This window comes from Fringilla coelebs, assembly GCF_963513975.1.
Source record: "Fringilla coelebs genome assembly, chromosome: 4".
Classification (NCBI taxonomy): Eukaryota; Metazoa; Chordata; class Aves; order Passeriformes; family Fringillidae; genus Fringilla; species Fringilla coelebs.
The window spans coordinates 12,456,921-12,481,043 of record NC_140032.1 but is presented as its reverse complement, the minus strand read 5'-3'; the positions used below and the strand labels follow the sequence as shown (position 1 = coordinate 12,481,043).

General features: G+C 36.2%; 1 protein-coding gene across 2 annotated transcripts in view; it reads right to left on the bottom strand.

Annotated features, from left to right (window-relative positions):
• Nucleotides 1-24,123, bottom strand: part of JAKMIP1 (janus kinase and microtubule interacting protein 1) — a gene marked incomplete at its 5' end in the record, with an annotated part of 73,456 nt that overhangs the window by 33,660 nt on the left and 15,673 nt on the right. For both annotated transcript variants that reach the window (XM_084204352.1, XM_084204353.1), the window contains 8 exons: nt 3,624-3,707; nt 5,389-5,517; nt 6,724-6,852; nt 14,512-14,571; nt 17,687-17,827; nt 18,445-18,591; nt 20,334-20,453; nt 21,074-21,283. In XM_084204352.1, the coding sequence (XP_084060478.1) occupies nt 3,624-3,707; nt 5,389-5,517; nt 6,724-6,852; nt 14,512-14,571; nt 17,687-17,827; nt 18,445-18,591; nt 20,334-20,453; nt 21,074-21,283 (1,020 nt within the window). The remainder of the gene's footprint in view (nt 1-3,623; nt 3,708-5,388; nt 5,518-6,723; nt 6,853-14,511; nt 14,572-17,686; nt 17,828-18,444; nt 18,592-20,333; nt 20,454-21,073; nt 21,284-24,123) is intronic.

The window sequence follows — 24,123 nt, the reverse complement described above, 5'->3', positions numbered from 1 at the left end:
AATTAGATTTCAGACACCATTTTGCATTCAAGTATAAAATCGTCACTCACTGAAAAATAAAGCCATAACAAATGTTTCAAGGATGTACAGCACTTTATACAGTGAAAATAAAAGTTCTTTCCTGTAGCAGTCTTTTGTTTCCTAGTATGTTTCAGCTAGCATGTACTTTAAAGTCTTTACATGTAGCAATTGTGGGTTACCACAGTTATATGCTTTATGTAATTTTGAAAACATTTATTTACTCAGCTGAACTCAAAACTATTGCTTTCCATTGCAAAGGTTTGGAAACTTTATTGCAAAATCATCCCATTTTTAGTAGTGCAATACAAATACAAAGGAAGGAATGGATGAAAATGCTTTTACTACCCCAAATGACCAAAAAGAAGCCTCAGCAATATAAAGTTAATCACTCTCTGCAAAAATCTGAGAATCTGGATAATACACAGTGTTTGTGACAAGAAATTCAAGGCTGTGGAGGAAGAGAAGTGATGCAAGACATTGTACACTCCATTTGGCAACTGTATTTCCAATTAATCACTTGTTCCAAAACATGTCTTTCCTTTTAGGTTTTCCCATGGCTTCAAAAGGCCTGATCAAATATCCCTTTGAAGAGCCAAGGTACAAAAACTCATGGCCAGCCATAGCTGGACATTCCGATTTAATGGATTATAACAGCCAAATTTGCTCTTGTTTTTCCTGCAGAGAAATCTATTTACATTACCTTGCTCATGCTGCTCAAAAAGGTTTATTAAAACAATATCCAACACTTAATATGCCACACTAACACTAAATCAAATTATCTTCTAGCTTCAAGGAATGATTTATTTAAAATCTAAATGCCCTTACTAAAGTATTAAGGACAATGAATTCTTTTTCAGGAAGATATTTGCACACTGATGTTGCATAAGGAATAAATGAAATCTGGTTATCTCAGCCAATCAAACATCCTTGAAATTTCAATCTAAAATATTATATTATATTGATTCCAATTAGCATTTTTAAAACAGTTTAGTTTTTCTACTTACTGTCTACTACAATTTCATGTTGTAGTTCATGTTCTCTCTACCTTTTTCCATTCATGCACCAAAATGCATTTCATGTAATAAACAAGCTCTTCATGGTTGTGATGGTATAGGAATAATGTACTAAAATGAGTACTGAACGGCATTACACTTGTCAAGAATTTTTGAGGCAAGTAAAAGAAATGTTGAAAATAAAATCTGGTGCCTAGTTTAGTGTTTAACTAGCATTTTACTAAGGTCAAGGGATGAAGAGTTGCAGGCGCTGACTTAGGGTGGACATCCCAATGCATGGACATGGTAAACATACCCACATGGTAAGGTTCAACAGCTATGTCAGACTGCAGCTTCAACTACTCCAGTCCACACAAGCGAAAAAGCAGATCAATCTGCTCTATTGATAATAAATTTCTGCATCTTCCAAGATGGAGTCCAGCTACACTTTCTGAGAAAATGTGAACTCCAGCAGAACTGCATTTACACACCAGACCATTGAGCCAGTTGAGCATTCATCCATCTGGCATATTGCGTACTCCAATACTTTTAGATTTAATATTTGACATTATTTAAATATATGTAATATTATTTAAATATATTTATTATTATTTAAATATTTGCCATTAGATGTTTTAGGAATTTCTTCACTTAGTATAAAATTTCTTATGCATGCACCTCAATGCACCATGAAGAAATGGATTATTAGTTTTTTGTTACTTCTGGGGGAATATTGACAGGTCCAGCCAGAAGAAAGATTATCAAAAGCCATTGACAGCTACTTTGAAATTCCACATAAGTTGTTTTAAACCAAGCTTCACATAATTTTTTAACAATAAGCTTCTAATCTCATGCTCTGAAATAGACTTTAGGAAATTTCCTGGAATAATACACTTGGATCTTTTGATTCCTTATTTCCTTTACAAACACACTCAGGGGCTGGCTCCCAGAATGAACATTCCACAATTATTATTAAATTATCATCACTACCATGACATCTAAATGACAAAGTAGTAATAAAATAATTTTTTTAAAAAATCACATAGTGCACAAAGAATTCAGTTTATCATACAACCATTTATTTTGTTGACTGTAAATACTAACAGTTCAGGAGAACCAAGCAGGTGCTAGAGCTCCCAGGAAGACATTGTGATCCCCTCTGAGGAAAGCTAATGCTCAGTGTACAAACCAGCCCACTAGAAACAACATCATAGTGCTCCTTGTCACATCCCTGTTCACCCTCTCAGGATTACTAAGATACAAAGTGGAAAATGTGGTTCTGAATCTCAAAGTGATAATTGATTAAATTCTAATTTCCAGATATACCTTTTTGACATAATGCTCTTGGAAAAAAATCACAGAATTCCTTACATGGGTATCCAAATTCATTTATCTTTTTTACATACACAGTACTTACATTATACACTGTACAGTCAACTATCTTGTTAATGTTTTCAACTACACAGCAGTTTGTCCACAACATCTTTCTTATCAACAAACCAAAACAGCAGCAGTAGATGCTTGGGAGGTCTTTGGTTTCATTTATTCTTCCAGAAGTTCAGTGGGCCATCATTTTTAGATTGGTAACATATTCTCAGTTTTTAGTAATATTGTATTTACATGAAATTCACTAAGCAAGTTGCAATTTGTGTTAGCTAGCATAAATGATTTTTGTGTTTAATTTGAATATGGTCCCCAAACCTTTGCATTGATACAGAATCCTACAGAAAATTTTAATTACAAAGAATAAACCATAAAAATGGTGTTATCATTCATTTGGTATTATATGTAATTTGTGTCAACTGCTACAGGATCATCTTTGAAATGTGTAACTGTAGCTAGCTCTATCTTATTACTATAAGCTACCTGCAAACTTAAATTCTTATTTCAAACAATTAAGCATAAAACAACATCTCCCCAATTTCTACTGTGTGTTCTAGCAGTCACACATCTGAACAACTTTCAAATGCATGCTCATAAGTCTTAATCAGACTTCCTGAGGGCCCTAGACAATATTAAATATGCATCAGTAGACACATCTTTGATGAGTGTTTACATATATTATATATACTGAAGCACAAGGCCTGATTTTACTTTGTGTGATGGTTTGGGAATCTGAAAGCAACTGGGCCCTCTGAGACTTAAACCCAGGAGAGTAACACCTCAAGTGGCTCCCATTAACCTGACAGGCTCAGTGTTCATATCTCTAGCATGTCTGGAAGTTGGGGTTTTAAAAAATTTTTCTTTGGTACACACCAAAAATATTCTCCAGTAGAAATATAGAATATTTATGTTATTAGAGTTCATAACAAATAGTAACAAAATGGAAAAGAGGAGAAAGCCCTTCACCAAATGGCAACGGGGACAGAATGTGCATGTACATGTGGTTATTTTGGTACTATCCTTTCGTGTATTATGTGTTAGAAAATGAGACTGTAGTGACATTTTCTTAGACTGCAAAATCCTTTACTTTATTTGAGTGATGTAATGCTGCAGTAGCAATTAAGCTGCACCATTCACACCAACACACCAGTAAGCAATGAAGATGGCAAGGGCACCACTGCACGCAGAGAACATGATGTGGGAGAGCACATTAAGAGAGCCTTTTACCTGTCCCTTCTCCATTAGAGCTTTCTCCAGGTCCTCAATTTTTGCCTGACACCTGAGAAGATCAGCTTGCAGCTGTTCACGAGTCTGGGAAGGGAGAGAGGGGGGAGGGGGGAAGGAGAAATCAAAAGTAAATACATTTTCTACTATTTTATGGGCTGTCCCGTCAGCTTTTAATGTTTTTCGTTAAAATAGTTGTTTATATTACATGATATTTGAAGCTGCCAGTTTAACAGGATATCTCTAAGAAGCTATTCATAAGCTTTAGTAACTTAAGGCAATTGGGGGGAAAGGGATAAAGGAGAAAGAGAATTGCATTAAGCACTGAAAAAGGCCTTTAGGTAAATGAAATATATTGACCCAAAACAAATTACATATCCCATAAACAGCACATGCTGGTCAGTTTTCCTCATTTACACCATCATTACACTCACCACTACACTTCAGTGGGTATTTCCCCCTCTGTCCAGTGAGGCACTAAAAGGCACTGGATCAGACAAGGTGCTAAACAAAAAAGGATATAAAACACATGTTTCTGGAGACCCTAACCACTGAGGCTCCTTGATCTACCACAAGTATTTTTGTCCACCCTACTTCAGGTACTTTTTCACCCAAGCAGTTTAAATATTCCTACAGGGATTTTTTTTCCTGCACGGGTGCATCTTTGGGTCCTTGCTTACCTTAACCCTCATCTATAAGTAATAGGAAATTTTCATCCCACCAAAATAAACTATGCAAAAAGCTAATGTCTGACTCACTCAAGAGATGGATTTGCAGGGATGTACCAAAAAAACCCAAAATGCAATTAAAAAGAAAAAGCAACAATTTCCAAGACTCAAAAAGTACAGTCTGCAAATGCCTGCAAAATAAAATTAAAAAACCCCATGAAGGCAAAGAAAATACATAATGGCCTCTCATAATTGGCAAATAGATGACTGCCCCTGAAATCCTTTTTTTAATAGTAGATGGAGTTATGCCCCCCATCCTAATTCTATCTTGAGACGTGACCTTCAGTCTTTATAGCTTTCCTTGGCTAAGTGTCTTAGTTAAAAAGAGTGTCCAAGCTGACTAGGCTTTTGTAAGATGCTAAGAGCTCTAATAAATAAAGCCATAAAGCAGTAATTCTACTATTATAAGAACTATATTTCACAGGAAAAAATAAAAAAGAAGCATAGGTTGGTTGAGTCCTTTCCCACCAGTAATTTTTAAACACATTAAAATAATTTTCCTTCTGCATTCTTAGTAACACACTGCAGTGGCACAATACAGCAGTGGCCGCATGTAGCAAAGCAGTAACATATAATAATCACAGTATTTAATATGTTTCTCCATTTTTGGGGTTTGGGGAAGTTGTAGAGGGAAGACAGGCAGGGTTTTTTTAACTGTCCAACTTGGTGTCCATCAGGAGCCCCTACTTCCTGTTATGCAAAACTGCTTCCCAGTCAGCCCAAGATTTGGGTCAGATTTTTGATTCAGATTTGGGAGATTTTTAATATAATCATGTGATGGAAGTACCTATGCCCTTGTAACAACTTACCCTGTGCTTCATTTCACATCCATCATGTCATTATCCAAATTGCAGGTTCAAATGTGTTATCACTCTCATAGCATAAAAATCTTTAATATATTGTACGTGCTAGAATAAAGTATAATGACAAAACACTGGGCTTTGCATTTCACTGACCTGCAAAGATACCTCCTGCTATTACAAATGGTTTCAGCTTTTTCTGTTATTTCAGAGTTAAAAGAATTTCAGTTAAAAAATTACCCTTGCTTCTCTCTCTGCATCCAGGGTTCCACCAACTTGTTCTTGGAGCAATGCATATGCTCTTTGCAAAGCTTGATACTCTCTTGTTAGCTGGCAAAACCTGAGTTCAGCTTCTTCTTTAGGTGTGCTCTTAAGGAAAAGGGTGAAAAGAGGGTTAGTAAAAATATATTTAATAATGGGTTTGTCTGTACAGAAGAAAAACAAGCAACACAACTCATACTAAGTCTCAAAGTTTAAGAAAGGTATGAAATCATAGAACAAGTGCAAAGGAAAGGAAGGAAGGATGATGAGTAACTGTGTCTACCACACAACTTAAGGACAGAGTAAGTTGCCACATAAGACAGCAATGTACAGAAATGGGAAAACTGTCTGGGGAAAGATGAGAGGAAACAGTTTTGTGCAACATTGTCTTCAGCAACTCCAGAGCCAGAGGGGTCTCAGAAGGTATTTGTTCTATTTCTCAAGCTGTCCACCCTTCCCTCCTTACACTTGTTCTCTACAATGCCAGGGTAAAACACACTGACACAGAAGCAACATTTCAAAATTATTTCAAATATATTTTCTTAAATTTATTCTTTTAATACAAAGTATTTTCAAAGTCTTTATTTTCCTTGAATTTTGAGCCACTAACTTTAACACTTATAAAGTCCTTCCTATACTGCTGAGGACAAGAAATGTCCTTCACTTTAATTAATTTTTGCTCCAGGAACTGTAGTTCTAAAGAAAAGAGATTACAATATTATTTGGCACTAAATCTAGGAAAAAAAGGAAGCTTCTTATGAGGAGTATTAGGCAGAAGTTAGTGAACAAGAAAGAAAGATGAAAAAGAGCATCTAATTCGTGCTTTGTGCTCACACACGCAATCTTCCAAAGTAGGCCAGCAGCAGTGAATATCACAGAGCTGGGACAAAACTTGTCACTGGGTATTTACTACCCACGATCATCTAAGCCTTCATGAATTGTAAAGGACTCTCTGAGTATTGTGAGCAAAGAAAGAAAATCCTGATTGTATCAAAACAGTCAAATAAATTATAAGGTTGAAAGGCAAACTGTTGTCTAGTAAGGATTGACTTTTGGCAAAGCAATATGCCTGTTCATTTTCTCTTGACTAATAAGAAAGAGTTTGAGGAAAAAAAATATTTCTGACACCAATATCTGCCAAATCTCTTAGACAGAATATTATTCATATTATTGCAAAGTGTGTATGTTACCAGATTTGAAAAAAACCCAAAGGAATTCTCTGCCAAATCTTTCACAGTATATGTGATACAATAGCTGAAAGTTTGTATTTATACTTCAAGAGGTTGAAAGAAGAATGAATCAGTTACCACTTACATCTTCCAAATCTTCTTCTGGCGTTGCAGGTGTCCTGTCTGTTTTATCTGTGTTGTATGAAGTTACAGATGAAGTTTCTGAATCAAGAGACTCTTCATCAAATCCAAAAAATGTCTCCACAACATGCCTCTGAAAAATTAAGGTTTTTTAGCTAGTAGCTAAACAGATGAAAGGCCCCAATGACCCAGTAAGCAGTAACCAAGGTCTTCTCTGATGATTATTTTAGAATTTAGAAAGAAAGAAAGAAAGGTTCCAGTGCAAACTCTTCTCTGATCAAATAAGTTACTTTTTCAAAATCATTTGTGGAAGAACCTCCAAGAACAGAACTGGACATAGAAGAGAGATGAGGCAAATACCAAAAGAATAATGGTTTAGCAAAACCATAAAACCTAATTACCAAAATCACACAAGTCCTTACAAGATTCACAGTAGAGAAATCCAGTATCTATCCAGAAGAAAGTAAGCCAGTACAACACAACATATAACATGTGCAACCAAAAGGAAAAAAAGTATTCTGAAGGCCAAGGCAGAATAAATTTAATTGCTCATACTAATTGCAAAAAGAAAAAAATTCTATTTTGGAAAACCCTACTTAAAAGTATACATTAATGCTTACCATTTGTTTTTTTCAATATCATCATTCTCATTTTTTTCAATGATTTTGCTCCAATACTATGGCTAACCAAAAAGACTTGTCTAGGGAAAATCAGCATTGCATTGCAGATTTAAAAAATTTTACACAACATTATCAATTAAATGCATGCTTAGAGAAAATTAGTAGCTAGTGGAAATGAGTACAATATCACTTGTGAAAATGTTGATTTTTTCAAATAAACTTGGTCACAGAAAGCAGCATATTTCCATGGAAATTCAAATGTTTAAAAAATTGTTTATAAATTTAACTAGAAAAAAAGGGTTTTAGCTGTTATTAATCAATAGAAAGCATAACTTCTTAGACCACACAAATCCAACACAATTTCAGAGAAGCAAAAAAACTGAAAATATTTTTTTAGAGGGTGTTTCTGAAAATGGATTTAGGTTATGAAGTGGCCTAAACAGAAGGTAGTGGAGAGAGATGGCTGTAAGAAGATGAAGAAAAATCTCTGTATATTTTGCCACTGCTTGATGCTGAAGCACAGATCCTGATGTTACAGTTTGCTGTTTAGGTTTTTTTCAAATACATATCAGAGGTTGTCTATGAGCAGATAGTAGCTTGTTCATTAAAAAAGCCATAAGGATTAAAAAAGTTATCAGTTATTATTAATTCCAAACATCACAAATCCAACATTTCAGCAAAGAATTGTGATCAATCAATTTAATTCAAGGTACTGAAAAGTTTTAACTATAATGCACTCTCTTATGATGATTTCCAAATATTTATCTTCCTTTGCAGTTTTCCAGACTTACCTAACCTTAGAGATTTTTTTCCCAGTATATCTACGTAAGTATGGTTGTCTCTTTCTCACAAAGCCCTGATGCCCACTATATTCTTTTGGTTCAGCACAGCTCTCATCAGCAGTGTTTTGATTTAAGGGGTACCAAAAACTAAAGCTTGTAGGTGTGACTTTTTGCCTGCATGCATGACACCATGTGCTCCATTGCCAGTCTGCAGCCCTGGTCACCACAGTCCCCCAGCTCACAACCTCACCACTCATCAGCTGAACAAGTCCATAATAGTTTCACAGTACAGCTAATTCCACTCAAACTGCCAAAGACAGCTCCAAGGGCATGTCCTGAATCACTCAACTGTTTCACTTAAGAAGGCCCCTTCAAACAGGATTAAAAATTTTCATTCAGAAACCCAAAAAGCCATGTCTTTTCTCAGCAGACTACACTTATCCATATGCATGCATGTAAATATGATGCAGCACAAAAGGCAAAGAGCTTCCAAACAACCTTGAGAAACAAATTTCCTTTTGCAAGCTACTAGACCACTACTTTGTGAATTCGTAAGATCACAGTTATAGTGCCACAGCTCTGGAAAAACATTACTTTTTCCTCACTTGTTCAGGCAGCACTGTGATCTTCTGCCAGGCAGAGCTATGTCCAAGGTGCTTAAGACAAACAGTTCCTTGGGATAATCTAATCCTTTCCTCCAGCATTCACCAGTTCACCTTTCTGTCCTACTTAACAAAACAAAGGGCACCAGGAACAGGTTTAAGCTCTAGTCTAAAAATACAAAGACTTAGCAGAAAGCTAATGTATTTACTCTCACTTGAATTAAAACCATTTCAGACTTCTTTTTAAGTACAAAGGTTTACCACAAAACACAAGGGGCCATTAGTCCTTGGGAGATGGCCCATCTAGCTCTTCTCCCCCACTGAATACTGGTTGCAGCTTACAACCACGTAACAGTAATACCACAAATAAACATTGGAAGTTGAAAATAGGGACAAAGAAATGGTGCTACTTCAAGTTGTAAGGAAGACAAGTTTATAATCTGAGCAGCCAGCTCGACTCACTTTCCTGACTCCAACTGATCTGCAGATACAATTACAAGCAGGTACATTTGATGGGGGTAAAGAAGATGGTGGCAGGTAAACAGAGTGTCAAGCCTTGACTTGGCAAAGGTTGGCAGAAGGAACTTGTAAAAGATGGAGAACAAATCTCCAGTTTATTATCATATGGCACAGAGATCACACTACCATAAGGGTCAGCAGCAGCTGAACTAAAGTGACAATAAAATCTACCTACCTATGGGATTGTTTTGCAACATCTCTGCTGTACAGTCACTTTTAGGTAACTCAGGTCAAATACATATCTTCCTTTAACTCTGCATGCACATACCCACCCATGCCATTTCAAGAAATGAAAATAAATCAGCAAAACAACAGTGATTTTGATTTTAAATAAAGGTATATAGGCTGGAGAAAACATTTAAAGCAATGTCATTATTGTGAAAAATAATTTGAACATTTCACTTGTAGCAAAAGTAGGGGAAAATATATACATATCAATAATAAACCACTTGATTATTAGATATGAGGGAGTTCTGAAAAAAAAACCAACTTAATATTTCCCATCACACTAAAAAACCCCAACACTTAAAGGAGAGTTAAAAGTGAAAACTTTTAAATGCTATAAAGACTACATGTAGTATTTGCAGTTACAAGTGAACTATTTATTTTTAAGACTCCTTCATTTTTAGAAAAGCTGTATATTTATCATTTTGTGGAGCAGATCCATTCCACAGCAATAGAGATAAGGTATTGAATTACTGTATATTACCTGCACATGTATGAATTGCTTCATGACATAATTACAAAATAACCAGTTTTACTGTTGATCATCTAGTATCTGAAACAACCAGCTACAAGAACTGATTCACAGCAAAACCAAAACAAATTAATTCACAAGGGAACAGCTGTGGAGAGAGAAAAAAATTTAAAAAAAAAACCCTCAAAAAAAAAGACGTGTGAGTCATAAAGTTGTAGATAATAAATAATAAAGCATCAATAAATATATCAACTCCAAGAGAGACTCCATGCATGCCTCAAAAGCTGAACCACAATAGTTTCTGCAAAGTATACAGAAATGCACAATAGTCACTGGATTTTTGCAACTGTATAAACTATGTTTATTCAAGTTTCATTCAAACTTTTTTTAAAAATGGAAACATTCTGAATTAACAATTTTGAGATTGCTTTATATTTGTTTGCACATTTCTTATTTCTAAATCACAACTTCTTAACTGAGAAAATAGTCATGTAAATTGCTGAAAAATTCTGATTTGAATTCTAATTTCCACTGACTACTGCCATGCATTTAATAGCAAGTATTTTTCATGTGGATTTATAGTGATGTTTTAATATAATTTTAAAGTAAAATTATGGATTAGGTCTTTATAACTCAAGTATTAATACTTCTACTGAATGATGGTGCTTAGTAAACATCAAAGTTTAGACTACTATAAATCACTAGTGAGACATAAACTACATTATATGCAAATTTCAATATAATCTGATTTCTCTGTTGCTAAAAGAGTTTAATTTTACATTTAAATATCTCATTTTAAGGGATCTAATCAGACAAGATGAAAAAGATCCAAGATATATTTCCTTGTAATGCAATCAGATGTGCTCATCAGTAACTTCTTACCTTCATGCTTATATGTCATTTCTTGGCAGCCAGAAAAATAAAGGCACACCAAGGCACAGAGGCAGAGAAAAAAAGAAAAATATAAAACAAGAAATATGAACTCCATTACACCAGTGTTCAGGCTTTCCACTACTGCAAACACAGTTCATTTATTAAAGTAAAAAAAAGGGGCACAATCCACAGAGTCCTGCAGTTACCAAATGAGCTGGGTAAATATGTCTTACTTTCAAATGCATGACTCCATCCATCATGGAATGAATGCACCTCCATTCCACATGTCAAAAATAAACAAAATATAAAAAATACTGCTTCTGAAGTTTCTTGGTTATTTCACAACAAAAATTGAAAAAAAAAAAAATTAAAAAGCACCCTGGAAAAAAACAGGTACCTGACTATATGGAGTCACTACATCACTCCTCTGAAGACCCTGCAAGCACAGAGGTTATAAAGCCCATCCCACTTTGCTGCTCCTTTCCTTGGGGAGCCTGAAGCAGTTGCCAGATTGTTCCATGGATTCCTTGGGAATTAAAAGAATGCTCAGTGAAAGCTCCAGTAGCAACAGTAACCTAGAGCACCTACAGAGCTCCAGAAATAATGCTGATAGCTAATTACAAAACCAAGAAATACAGAACTTTCAGAAGCTTCTTAGCTGAACTGATGTTCAGGGCTGTAAAGGCTACTGGCAGATCCTTCACACAAGATATCCCAAAGATGGAGAAAGGCATTCCATGGATTCTGTCCCAGATAACACAAACAACTGTCAGGAAATACTCTTTAGAAAACGACCACAGACTCTTTAGAAAACCACCACAGACTCTCTGCAGTCAGACCATCTCAAGACTGAAGGAAGCTGGAGTCTAGAAGTAAACATTTAGGAAAATCTGCAACTGATGAGTGTAAATCTCCACCCTGTGCACCATGTTCCTGGTTATTAGAACAAAAAAGGAATCATTCTATACCTTCCAAAATGAGCTTATCTGACTATTTTCATGAAACCTCATTCTCATGAGTTATTTCTGCCTTCACTTTGTCACAAGGAATGGGACCCATCTGGAAATAGATACAACCCACCAGCCAAACTTGTTAGTTCACTGTGTTAACCCTAATTTTACATTTAGCAAACCTTAGAAAAGCAAAGCCAAAGACTTAGATCACCAATTTCTTCTTCCAAGTGTTTGGTTAGAACAGAGGTTTACACATAATTTCACTACTATTCTATACAGGCTTTATGGGCTGTATGAGATATAAAATCTTGCACAGATAATAGCCAGAAATACACTAATGCTGTGCATGTCTACATATAACACAACTCATCTTAGACTGCCTTTATAGTCTGTGGAGAAAACCAGGCAATTTTAGGCCAAAACTCCAATGTCCTATTTAGATATCTACTTCCAACCACTTTAATTTACCACTTTGTCCAAAGTGAGATGTCTGTATCTCACGTCCGTTACTGACATCTAACCAACGTTTGCAACAGCTGGATAAATAAATTCCACAATTTTCTTCTGGATTCCTGATATAGGCTGTAAAAAACAGAGGTGATGAAATGGCAAAATCCCAACTCATTTGAGTGAGCAACTCATTCCACATAGATTGTTTAAATTAACTGTGGGAAACACAGCTTCCTTTGAGGATTTTGATCCTCACAGGACACCACAGGTGGCCTGGAAGGAAATCAGCCAGGATTGGATTTTTAGAAGTTAACACCAACTGCAGTTAAACTGCGAGTCAACGCTGCTTATAAATGTAAATACAGGTTTATCCAATGGCAGGTATTGGCACAGTAGTATTATTTATTATTTCTTTCATTCCTTAAGGAATTAGCTCATTTAGAAAGTTTAAATACAGCTATAAATGAACTATATTAACTAGTGTGTATATATGATGTAACTATTATAGTACATATAATCCTTGGTGTAACTACTATAGTACATAAAATCCCAATTGCTCTTCTCTCATAATCTTCTCTTTTTTCACTTGTTTTTGTTTTATAGTCCTGCTTTTCCATTCAGGAGATAGCATCACATAGAATTTCAAATGGTCATACAGCCATTGAAGATCTAATGGACAGGGGATGGAATAATTTGTAGCAGAAATGCCTGCTACTGATTAATTTTTTCTTTCTGATGTATCTTTTATACCCTAAATAAGAGTGACACCCCTACTAACTCTGCTGCCCATGTGTATACAATTCTTGCAGTATACTCAGCAGAATTCCCCATATTATAGCACTCTTAGCAAACAGAAAATAGCATTGCCACAAACTTTTTAATGGTATCATGCCCATTCTTTTCAATCCTCATGTTATTCAACTCCTGCTTTGGTTGATAAGGAAGAGACCACAAAAGGATCAGGTTGCTCAAGACAAAATAGGAAAGGAGCAGTGCCTACATCAGCTGAAGCTCTACTAACACAGAGCACTTTCAAGATATAAATGCATATTTATTGAAATTTTCAGCCTACAGAAATTCTCATCACCAGTTACCAACACCTAAAAATTGACTTAACTAGCTTTGTTTCATGAGGAATTTTACAATTTAGCAAATGATCTTACACATTTGACTTACAGTCAGATAAAGGCCAATAATTAGAGAAAACTATAAAAAGTACAATATCATTTACATACATATATATATCTTTACTTTTGCATTCTTTTTTTAAAATTGCTCTCAAAACACAAATTTCCAGTTACACTACATCAAGAAAGAATGGTGTTTAAAGTTGCTGCAAATATATTTGGCAGGATCTAATGTTACTTCTGATTTTTTTTTCTTTTTTTCCTATGTAAAAGACACACCATTATTAGAAACAGAATTTGAAGAAACTACCAGTGAAATAGAGAATCCCAAAGGATAAATTTTTCAGAACATAGGCATTAGAGTGCAGAGCAATAAAAAAGCACCACCTGGAGGTTACCAGGAATAGACTATGCAGAACACACTGACACAAGGCACCCATTTATGACAGAATATATCTTAAGCTACTATATAGATGATAATGTTAGCTCCACTCTCCATTTCCATTTTTTCCCCTCTTACTCCATTTCCCACCTCCCACACACATGCTCCAGGCTCCTAATGTTCAACTTCACAAAAAACATTATTCAGCAAATTGCTTTTAGTGCATTACAAGAAACTTTAAGGGTATTTTCTGAAGAAAAACTTCTCTGCTTTTAAGATCTGAATTTTTGTCTTGAACCCTGTATTCTGGAGCAGATAAGTTATTAATGTATAACAGCTGGAATTGTCTTATTACATATATCACATACAGAAATATTATTGCAGTAACATCCCCAGCATGAGCTATTCTTTAATTGTGATTTAGCTCTATGTTGGTACAAGTAGTTTAAAGGGGGTATGTTCTTTAAAACAGGCTGAATATTTGTCCTTTGAAATCATAGTATTTTCAAGCCATTAAATTATTATGCCTCAAGCCACTTGAATATTTAGGCTACAGCGGCTAAAAGTGTAATTCTATTTTTTATTTAAAACAAACCCCAAAACAACATCACTTGTGTGAAGTACAAAACTCTTGAATTACCTTCAAAAATGAAGCACTTACCAGTAAGTGTAAGCAGAAGAATTATATGGATTTTTCTCATTAAGCAGAGCTTTAAATTCAGGCAGTATTTGAAAGAGGTGTTGTTCACAGCAACAGAAATGCACGAAAAACCGAAGGTTTGCTCACCTTTGGAGGCTTCAGACTTTTCCTCCTCTGTTTTTTAGACCGCAATAAGCGTTCTCTTTCCTAGAAGGAAAGAGAACATTTTGGTATGGGTTTGTTTTAAAGCTATACTTAGATATGTCTAACACAGAGAAATACCATTAACATTTTCTTTAAGTCTCTGGTAAAGCTAACGATGTCTTTACCCTTTTGAATAACACCATGTTACACCACACTGCACTGCAGCTTTGTGCCTTTAGCAAACAAACCTTCAGCCACGTACTTCACACATTTGATGGGAAGTTGGCAAGAAAAGGCTTTGTTAAATACTGAGCACAGATTTCTGACAGTTCCTTTGACTCTTTTACCAAGAAGCTCACTATGGAAACAGAATTCAGAGTGTCACTCCAGTGTTCAACCATCCTGAAGCAGCAGGTCGGTAGCCAAGAATTAGTCCGGTCTCAGTAATTAAAAGTTATTATATCAGACATATTCTGATATACAAGCATGCATATGCAGACACAGTGTTACATCTGACTTATCCTTGTAGGGCAAAAGTCTCAAATCCAAAGGCACTCTCAGTCTGTGTCAGCTTAGTCGCTGTCTTTTTTCTACTCCAGTTTTGGTGCAAGATCACAATAAACTATACCATGACATGAGGAGGTCATGACTGCAAATGCAAGATTTATGTTCATCTAAATCCAAGAATACTGCCTCAAATTCCAGAGGAGAAGAGGAGGAAGAGAAGGTAAAAAAATGCGAAGGATGAAGCCAAAAAACCCCAACAACATAGGAGGCAGGTGCTCTGTCTTCTTGCTTTTTTCTGATTCTTTCCTTATCTCTGCATCTTTGTTTGCAGCACCTCTATTTTTAAAAGACAGATTGCAGTTCCAAGTGCTTCTTTAGCAGTTATTGCTCACTGCATGGTATTATTTTATTCAGTTATTTGCTTTGCATTCAGTTCAGAAACTGGAAAAATAGGAAGCTCACAGTAGAAATCACACCAAAATTACTTATCAGCACATTGTTCCAGGAAATAAGTTTTGGAAAATGCAAAATAACTGAGAGAAGTACAACAACTTACACAGCACCTTGAATACATGTGGTTTGTAAAATAAAGAAAAGTAATGACTGCCAAAGTAGAATGATGCAGGTATTTCAAGCTGCAGAATAATATAATATTTTAAGCTTAAGAAAACAGACAGTTGAATTTTATACTGTTAAAGAGTGCTCTTTTCTCAGATGTCCATTTAAGGCACATTTCCTGCTTTAAGTGGGATATTCTGCCTCCCAAGCAGGTGTCCAAAGAAGTGCAGTGCAGAATGAACAAGCACTTCCAAAATCCCAGTCTTCCTGTTTCTAGTCTTGTTTATAAGAAGACTGCTTAATTTACTTCTTCAACATAAATCAAGCTACCAGAACAACAATAATGCCAATTAAAAACCACTAGCATCTTTTGCAGTCATCTGAGTTTACCTTGACAGCTTTCCTTTTAAGAACTGACCAGAACACCCTGTTGTGAGAGAAGTCATGTTGACAAGGTTTTAACAGCATCAAAGATACCCTGCAGATGACGCTGTTCATCAGTTCACACAACCCTACTGCCTAAGACTACTGTTCTTATTTCCATGTATCATATTGCTCTCAGCTGGAGTCAAGCTGATTATTTTTATATTAATCAGCTATAGGACATTTTGGGTCATTCTTGGTAACTATGATACATTTGTAGTCTGTAGAGGTGTGGGTTGGGCCAGAAAAGAGAGCTCAAAAGCAACAGCGTGCAGAATTCCACTGCATTCACATCAAAGGCAAAGGCTCAGTAAGTTTGTACTGGAACCAAAGGAGTTTCCTAGTTAAAAATTTAAGTAATTTCTGCAAGTGGAATAGTATCTGTAAGTAGGAAACAAAGCAAAAATGAAACAATATTTTAAAATATTTATTTATTTTACTTTCACACTAAACACAAGTTAATATTATTTGACCAAAGTCAAGATACAATGTATTTCCTCATATCACTAGCTGAGACAGTAAAAAGAGAGTCCTCTCATACCCACTTTGCACTGAAATATAAGTGAGGTTTTATCTGCCATATACTGCACATCTAATGTCATATCACCATCCCTGCCTATGCAGTTTTATTTGGAAGCTAAAGCAGCATCACTCTGTGGACCAGACCCTACATCATACATCCTACTGCTTCTAACAGTGGGACACTGGGGAATGCACACAGACATCCAACTTTGGCACTGATTTCAGAGAAAAATCCTGGGCCAAAATCTCAGAGGAGCTGCCTGGAACTGAGACAATGTTCCACATACAGTAATAACACACCTTCTTCTTCCTTTTTGGAGCTTCTCTTTTTATTTTCAATGATGCATCAAATTGTTTAATTTTCTATTTAGACATAAGGCTCTTAAATTCTTTTTATCATCTTTTAGCAGTCAGTAGTGCCATTTGAGATGTCTGAGTCTGCCTGAGTTCCAGATGCTGCTCCAGAATGGCAAGGGTCTCTCAGAGATTATGTGTAAATTTCTGCCAGCACCAGAAGGGTTTATCACAAATTGCACTAAATAGCACTAGACACCTCTAACACAACTTGAAAGATTCCTCATCAAACACAACTTGAAGGGTTCCTGCAAACATCAAACACTGCAAACATCCATGAGCATCACCTTCAGCAGCCTTCGGAGTCAGAGGGCAGCAGCTGGGCAATTCTAATCCTAAACCATGCTGCTGCCTTTGCTCTGATGAACCACACAGAGCTCTCCCCATCTTCTTTAAATACAGCTTGTATGGCCAGCTCAGCTAGAGATGCTCAGCCAGGTGAAATTAATGACACCACGTTTCCTTCTTTAAGAACTTCTAGATCAGGGGAGTGCATCCAACACATTTTAATCATTAAGTTTTGGAAAGTCTCCTTTACCCAAGTTCCTCATTTGTTGACAGCCAGTTTTGTAAGTAAGGCTGATCATGCACTTTTTTCACAAGCAGCTATTAATAGGTAAATATTTTTAATACAAAGATTCATACACATTCCAAAAAAATTCATTCACTACCTGAGAAAAAACAACAACCCTTTGACACCAAAGAAGTATTTCTATACCACTACTACAACTGGAGTTAAAACATTCCTCTCAAATCTTTAGCTTGCCTATAGATGTGTGTGCATGCACATGTGTATACCAGTCATAAACATTACCACTGTGAGATCATCAATAACATGCTGTTGTTCTTTGACTTGCAGTCTAAGGAATTCAATTTCTTGTTCCTCTCGTGTGCTGCTGAGATCATTCAAAGATGTGTGCCTCTTCAGTGCTGGTTGTGCTGATAACTTTTCTTTCTACAAAAATAAAAAACAAAAAGAATGTTTTAAAGTGTCTTGCTGCAACAGGAGAAAAAACTCTCCTGTGTGATGTAGCAGCCAAGAATTCTGTGAACCCATCAGTGCATACTTCACTACAACACAAGGCCTCTTTCAACAAAAAAAAAAACCTCTCACATTCTATATGCCACTGTGTTAATCTCTCACATAAGGTATTTTAGAACAGAATCAAAGAACAGTCTGGGAAAAAAAATTAGCATACAAGTGAAGTTAGTGATCTAGCATAGTGCATGCACTCAAATTCAGTTCTGACTTCTAACCATAAAAGCAGTATTTATTAAAGCTGATTTTTAGTCACAGCTTTTTACAGCCTGCAAAAAGCATTTTATCTATCTGGGCTCCTCTCCCTTAATCAGTGAGAATTGATACAACACAAAGCACATGGCACTCTGAATTTAGAATATGAGTATTCAGCTGTATTGTCTGCACTTGACAGTTGCACCATCCCACTGTGGAGACTGATGTGTTTGTTAGAATAAAAGCCTCACAAGCACTTCCAGCTCAAAGTAACTGTGTGCAATGTGCTCTCATAACATGATGTTGGAGATGATTATCTACCAGAGAAGGTTACTTACCAGTTCTACATTTTCCCTCGATAAATTTTTTATTTTCTCTTCCATTCTCTGGATACTTTGTAACATATCATCATTTTTTTTGCTCATCCTCTTATTTTTTTCTACCAAAGGCTTCAGCTGACTTTCTGTCTCCCGAGAACGTTTCAGCTGCAAATGGCAAAGGAACAAAGTTAGCTGTGCTTTAGTTTACCTTTGAAGGAAAGAAAAAACAGGTGTGTTTCCACTTGCTTTTCTTAATTCAGAAAGTTTAGCTCTTCTGCTAAATGGCAGCTGACATACACCACTGCTGAACTAAGAACTACAGCAGTCCAAACAAGTAAGATGTAACATTTTTGCATTGTCTGGTCGCTGGATTTTGCTCTTAGCAAACACTTATGATCATCCATAGTGACTTCTTTATTAACTAAACTCAATATAAATAAGCTTCTTGTGACCAACTAGGTACCTAGACAAGTTGTTTTCACCAATTTAGCCATCCTTTAAGAGGAGGACACTCCTCCTCCTCTTAATGAATAATTAGAGCAATGAGAAAGTCAGCCAGAGGGCACAGATTGAATCTCAGCATTCTGCTGACATTTTCAAGCTGCTCAATTTTGCTCCTGTGGTTTTATAATGTTAGACAATTATGTGAAGCAAATTACTGCTCTTCCTTGCATTTGTGTGTATTTAATATTTCACTGTTTTTACTCCATGCATTGTTTCATTTGGGAAAAAAATCTATTTTTCTCAGTCAAAAGATTTTTAAATTTGCTAAGTTTTATCTGGAAAGGAGAAAGAGATCATATTTGTATTCCCAAGATAAATTCACTGAGTATTTGGTTTTCTGTTTCATTCTTGATAAAACTATTTTTCACAGTGCTTAATCACATGGTCTTCCTGATACTACTGATTTTATGTGCACTATTGTCTCATAATATAAAACTTGCTCCACATCTCTTTCAAGATATATTCTTTATGCCACTGAATCTAGAATCAGGAAGAGCACTTGACTGAGTGATACATGCCCTGCATCTAGAGGGACACTAAGGATCCATTGAAATACTTCAGCATTCTTCAGGGATGTTTTGAATTATATAGGTCCAGGGAAAGGATTAACAAGGAGGGAGATGTCAATGTTTCCCAATGATGTCAATGTTTCACTCATCTGTAGGACTGACACATGGCACCACTTCAGCCCTGAACATAATTTTAAAATCAGATATATAGGTTCCATCTTTCTAGAATGGAAAATCTTCTCCACTGTCACTAGAGTTAGGGCATTAAGGGACATGTGTAAAAATTCCTGTTGTGAAACTCACCTCCCATTGCAGTCAGTGGGAGTTTTACCATTAACCTCAGCACAAGCAATTAAGTACCGATAAAGGCTGATAAAATTCATTCTTAAAATCCATGTCATATCCTTTTTTGTGTAAGTTACTATCCCTCTTCTAGGGTAATTTCACCTACTTAAGAGACTTCCCTTGAGAAATGGCAGATTTTTCATCCCTAGCACAAGAAAGCTTTTTTAACTTCTAGGTAGCATAAGCATGTCACAGAGACAAATCTCAAAAGGATGAATAAAGCAATTTAAGTGCATGGATTATGCATGTTTTACACAACATCATTACACAGTGCTACAGGCAACATACCAGTTAATTTGATTACTATGACCCCAAAACAAATCTGTAAATTTTTATTTTTATTTTTGTGGAACAGGAAAGATTCCATCCACGTCTTCTGTGGTCACAAGATTAATTTCGATAGGAATCTCTGTTACATTTAGATATAATTGACTGAGGCCAACCAGGACTAATTCATAAATTATTTATAACACTGACTTTCCAACATTAAATCTTCTGCCATAAAGATGCCCTCCCAGTCACCATCTGTGTTATTACTAATTATTTTACCAGTTCATTTCTTTCATCTGCTAGGAGAGTATTTCTGTCTTCCAGCTTCCTTATTACAGCATTCAGTTCAGCGATTTTTAACTGAAATCTCCGCACATCTCGTTCATCCAGGTGCTGCTCCTTTACATCAAAAAACACACAGATTTATAAAATTGCACTTTAAAAAAAATATTTTACTGTCCACAGTTTAATATCATAGCTTAGCAACTGTTTGTGTAAGTTTTAAAGAGACTCGCACATCAGTGTCTGGAAAATTTATTATAATTAACCAAAATACTAAATAATAACATCCTGGAAAAATGCTTCATGAACAGCATTTTGTGAAATGCATGTAAAGTTTAACAATTAAATTATCTTGGTAAATAATATAGCAGGTTACTCCTCACCAGATTTCTTACTCTCAGCTAAAACAGTTCTAGTGTAAAGGACATAGATTAAAATACATGGCTCAGTTTTTGAGAAATATAGTACCTATTTTCTAATGGTTAAAATATTCCTAAATTAATGAAACAGTGAGAAGATACTGAAGTTCACAGATCAAGATCACAGTGTAATTTCTGGAAGTTCTATATCCACATATTTCTCAATATTCTTTACAATTTAAGAGGTCCAAGGAGTTTTTAAATCATCAGTAAAACAGCACAGTGCAGCACCAGGCCATTTACCATTAATTTGTCCTAGTAGTAACCACAAAACCAACTCTCCAGAGCTGAATTTCAGAGAAAATTCCATTTTCTTACCGGGCTTCCCATCAGTTCACTGATATCTCCCACTCCTGCAGGAAGCTCCCTCTTAGGACTACTGTGGTATCGTTCTGCCTCCTTCACTTGGACAAGCTGCTCATCCAAAGCTTCTTTCTGAAGGAGCAGTTTCTGTGTATGGCCTGCCTGGACACCAAGGTCCTTCTCCAGAGCCAGAATCACCCTGTCTTTGCCTTTTATCTCGTCCATCTGGAAAGAAATAATGCATGAAGGAAGTTTCTGTAGCATCCCCAAGTGCTCACTGCACGCAAACATACAAATTTGCAAAAACAAAGTTCTGTTTCTCCCAGGATTACACCAGCACTGAAACTGTGGCTGCCAAAAAGGAAATATATCTTTGTAGTCTTTTTCTCTGTCCTTAGAAAAGGTTCAGCCTTCACTCAATCAAGAATTTCCTTGGTCCAGTCTCAACTCAAGAGACAAACAAAACCAGAGGCAAACATGCAGTGAAACAGAATACACAGCCACTGAAAACATCCACTTCACCTGAGGATACACACTTCTGTAGAGAGAAGAAAAATCTGCTTTCACTATGTTTCAGCAAAGAAACACAATTAGTACAAGACAAACACACCCTTTAAAACTCACCTGGGCTTTGTTTCAAAGCTTGAGCCACAGACATTTGCCCCATGTTGACTCCCTGTTTATTAGTGAATATCATGTGTGGTGAATCTCTTCACAGACACTTAAAATTAGTAGCATATACATGCACAATATTTAAACTTAAAATCTTAAGCATACCTATGTATTTTATGTGCCCTTGTTAAAAGATTCAAATGTCTTTGTGTAGAAGGAAAAAAGTAAGTGCACACAGACCATTAGAATAAAGGGTAGAAGAAAGAGTTCTTAAACACCCTCTCTGGTTACTGAACTGTGCGTTATACATCTCCATACCAAATAAAGCACACTGCTCACAGTGATCCACTGCAGCTCTCACAGGATTTGTCCCTCGCAGCATCAGTGTTAAATTCACTTTGGTACTATTCCAAATGCTAGAGGAAGTGACAATCTGCAGCAGTTACTATAGAAACAGATTTCTTAACAAGAGCATTAGCCATTAACAATGTATTTATTGGAACTGTGCTGTATCTCCTCCAGTTTACAAAACTGCTTTCTTGGTCAACATAGATGCATGGAATTTTGAAAGTCAATTTTATTTTGAAAAAATAAAATAATGAAGTAGTTAAACCATATGTTTGTTGTTTATTGTACTCCTACATCTATAGAAGTCCTTTCTGTTAAGTTACACCTAAAGAAAAAAGAAGGAAAAGAAAAGAAAGGCATACTAGAAGTAATTTATAGTTCAATCAAAGTGATTTACAGGATTAAACACAATGAGATTACATGATCAGATGCAATTTGCTTCTTCAGGATTCTTGTCTTAATCCTTTCACAATCTACAAAGCGCATGAAATTAGTTTGTGTAAAGGACCTGACTGGCAGGAGATGGCTTGGCTGAACCATGATAAAAAGGTCAGATTTGAAGTGAATAAGCTGCTCTAGACTACTCTGAAGGTCTAACTGGAACTGATGAAGATTGGCTCAGATGGAGATTTCTTCCCTGACTTAGAAAAGTTGCTGTGTCCCAACTCTTCATACAGAAAATAAAAACAATACTTCCCAGTATGACTACTCCCATTTGTGAGACTTCCAAGTATGCCAAAAAAGGACATGCAGGAAAGAATGCAGTTTTTATTAATGGAAGAATTTGCAACATGCAGGATTTCAGAGGGACTGTGCAGTGGACAACAATGACAAAAATTAAGCAGCTGCCTCATTTCCTGAATGCTATCTGTCAGGCACACTGATCTATATGGGAGCCCTTGGGAGGAAAAAATGTCTGTCATGTAACTAAATCCTGTGGACAGTTTAGCTTTCAATTACACAGGTGTTCACACTGAACATCCACATATCTGACACAGGAATCTGCCCAGGCAAGACACACATTCAGTAAGACCCAAGCTTACATACGCAGCCCTAATCCAAGGTACCTAATTAGTAGTGTATTTCATACTCTTCCTGTTCTCACAACCTAAATGCAGGGACATAGGCTTTAAGTTGGAAGAAAAAAGGAAAGCAACAATCTTGGTACTTGCTGAACTGACACAGAACTGATCCTTTGAAACAGATGTGACCAGTGCAGTCACACCCACCTCACCCTCCTCTCACACTTCCATTGATCAAAGCACACAAGCTCACACAAATCAGAAAGAGATGCCACAAAAGAGCATGGCTTTGAGGCAAGGGCTAAGCAAAGGCAGAATTCTCCTCTGCTTTTCCTAATACCCTTTTTTCCTACCACAAAAATCTACATGTGATGAATCTTTCAGATAAAAACAAATGCCTCATGTTTAAATCAAGCTAAAAGTCTTTGAAACACTGATATAATGAAATAGCAATGACTGCAGAGACTTTATTTTGGGTTTCTATTTTTAGTTAGAGGTATGCACTTGAGAACCTCTTACTGTAAACCTGTGCACACACACACACACACACACACAAAAATACACAGAACACTGCAATAGTGCTTAGTTTTTAATAAGCACAAACCACCAGAACAAAGAATTTCTAAGAAACTAACTTACCACAAATTGATAAAGATGATTAGAATTGCATCAAGAGTGCCTCCAAATTGTGCTTCAGAGGCATGGGGGTCAGTACAATTGTGCTCTCTTCAAGGGAATGGTTACACCCTTTGTGCATCCAATGTAACTGCATTGACCTAGTTAATGCCTCAATTTTCTTATATCTACAGCAATCTCACCCAAAGACTCACTATCTTTTTCAGCCTTCCATGGTGCAGAGCAAATCTGCCGAGCAAATCAAATCGTCTTCCCTGCCTGTTTTCCTAACAGAGAGCACAAATTGGTCCAGAGTGGGGAAAAAAGGGGAAAAGAAGTATTTTACAGCAATGCAGCCTCCCTCAGCTCCACGTGGAAGAGATGGTATGTTAGGGGCCCAGGAGGCAATGAAAGAGGAGCCACATGACTAGGAAAAAGAGAAAGATGGTTGAAGTTTAAACTGAACAT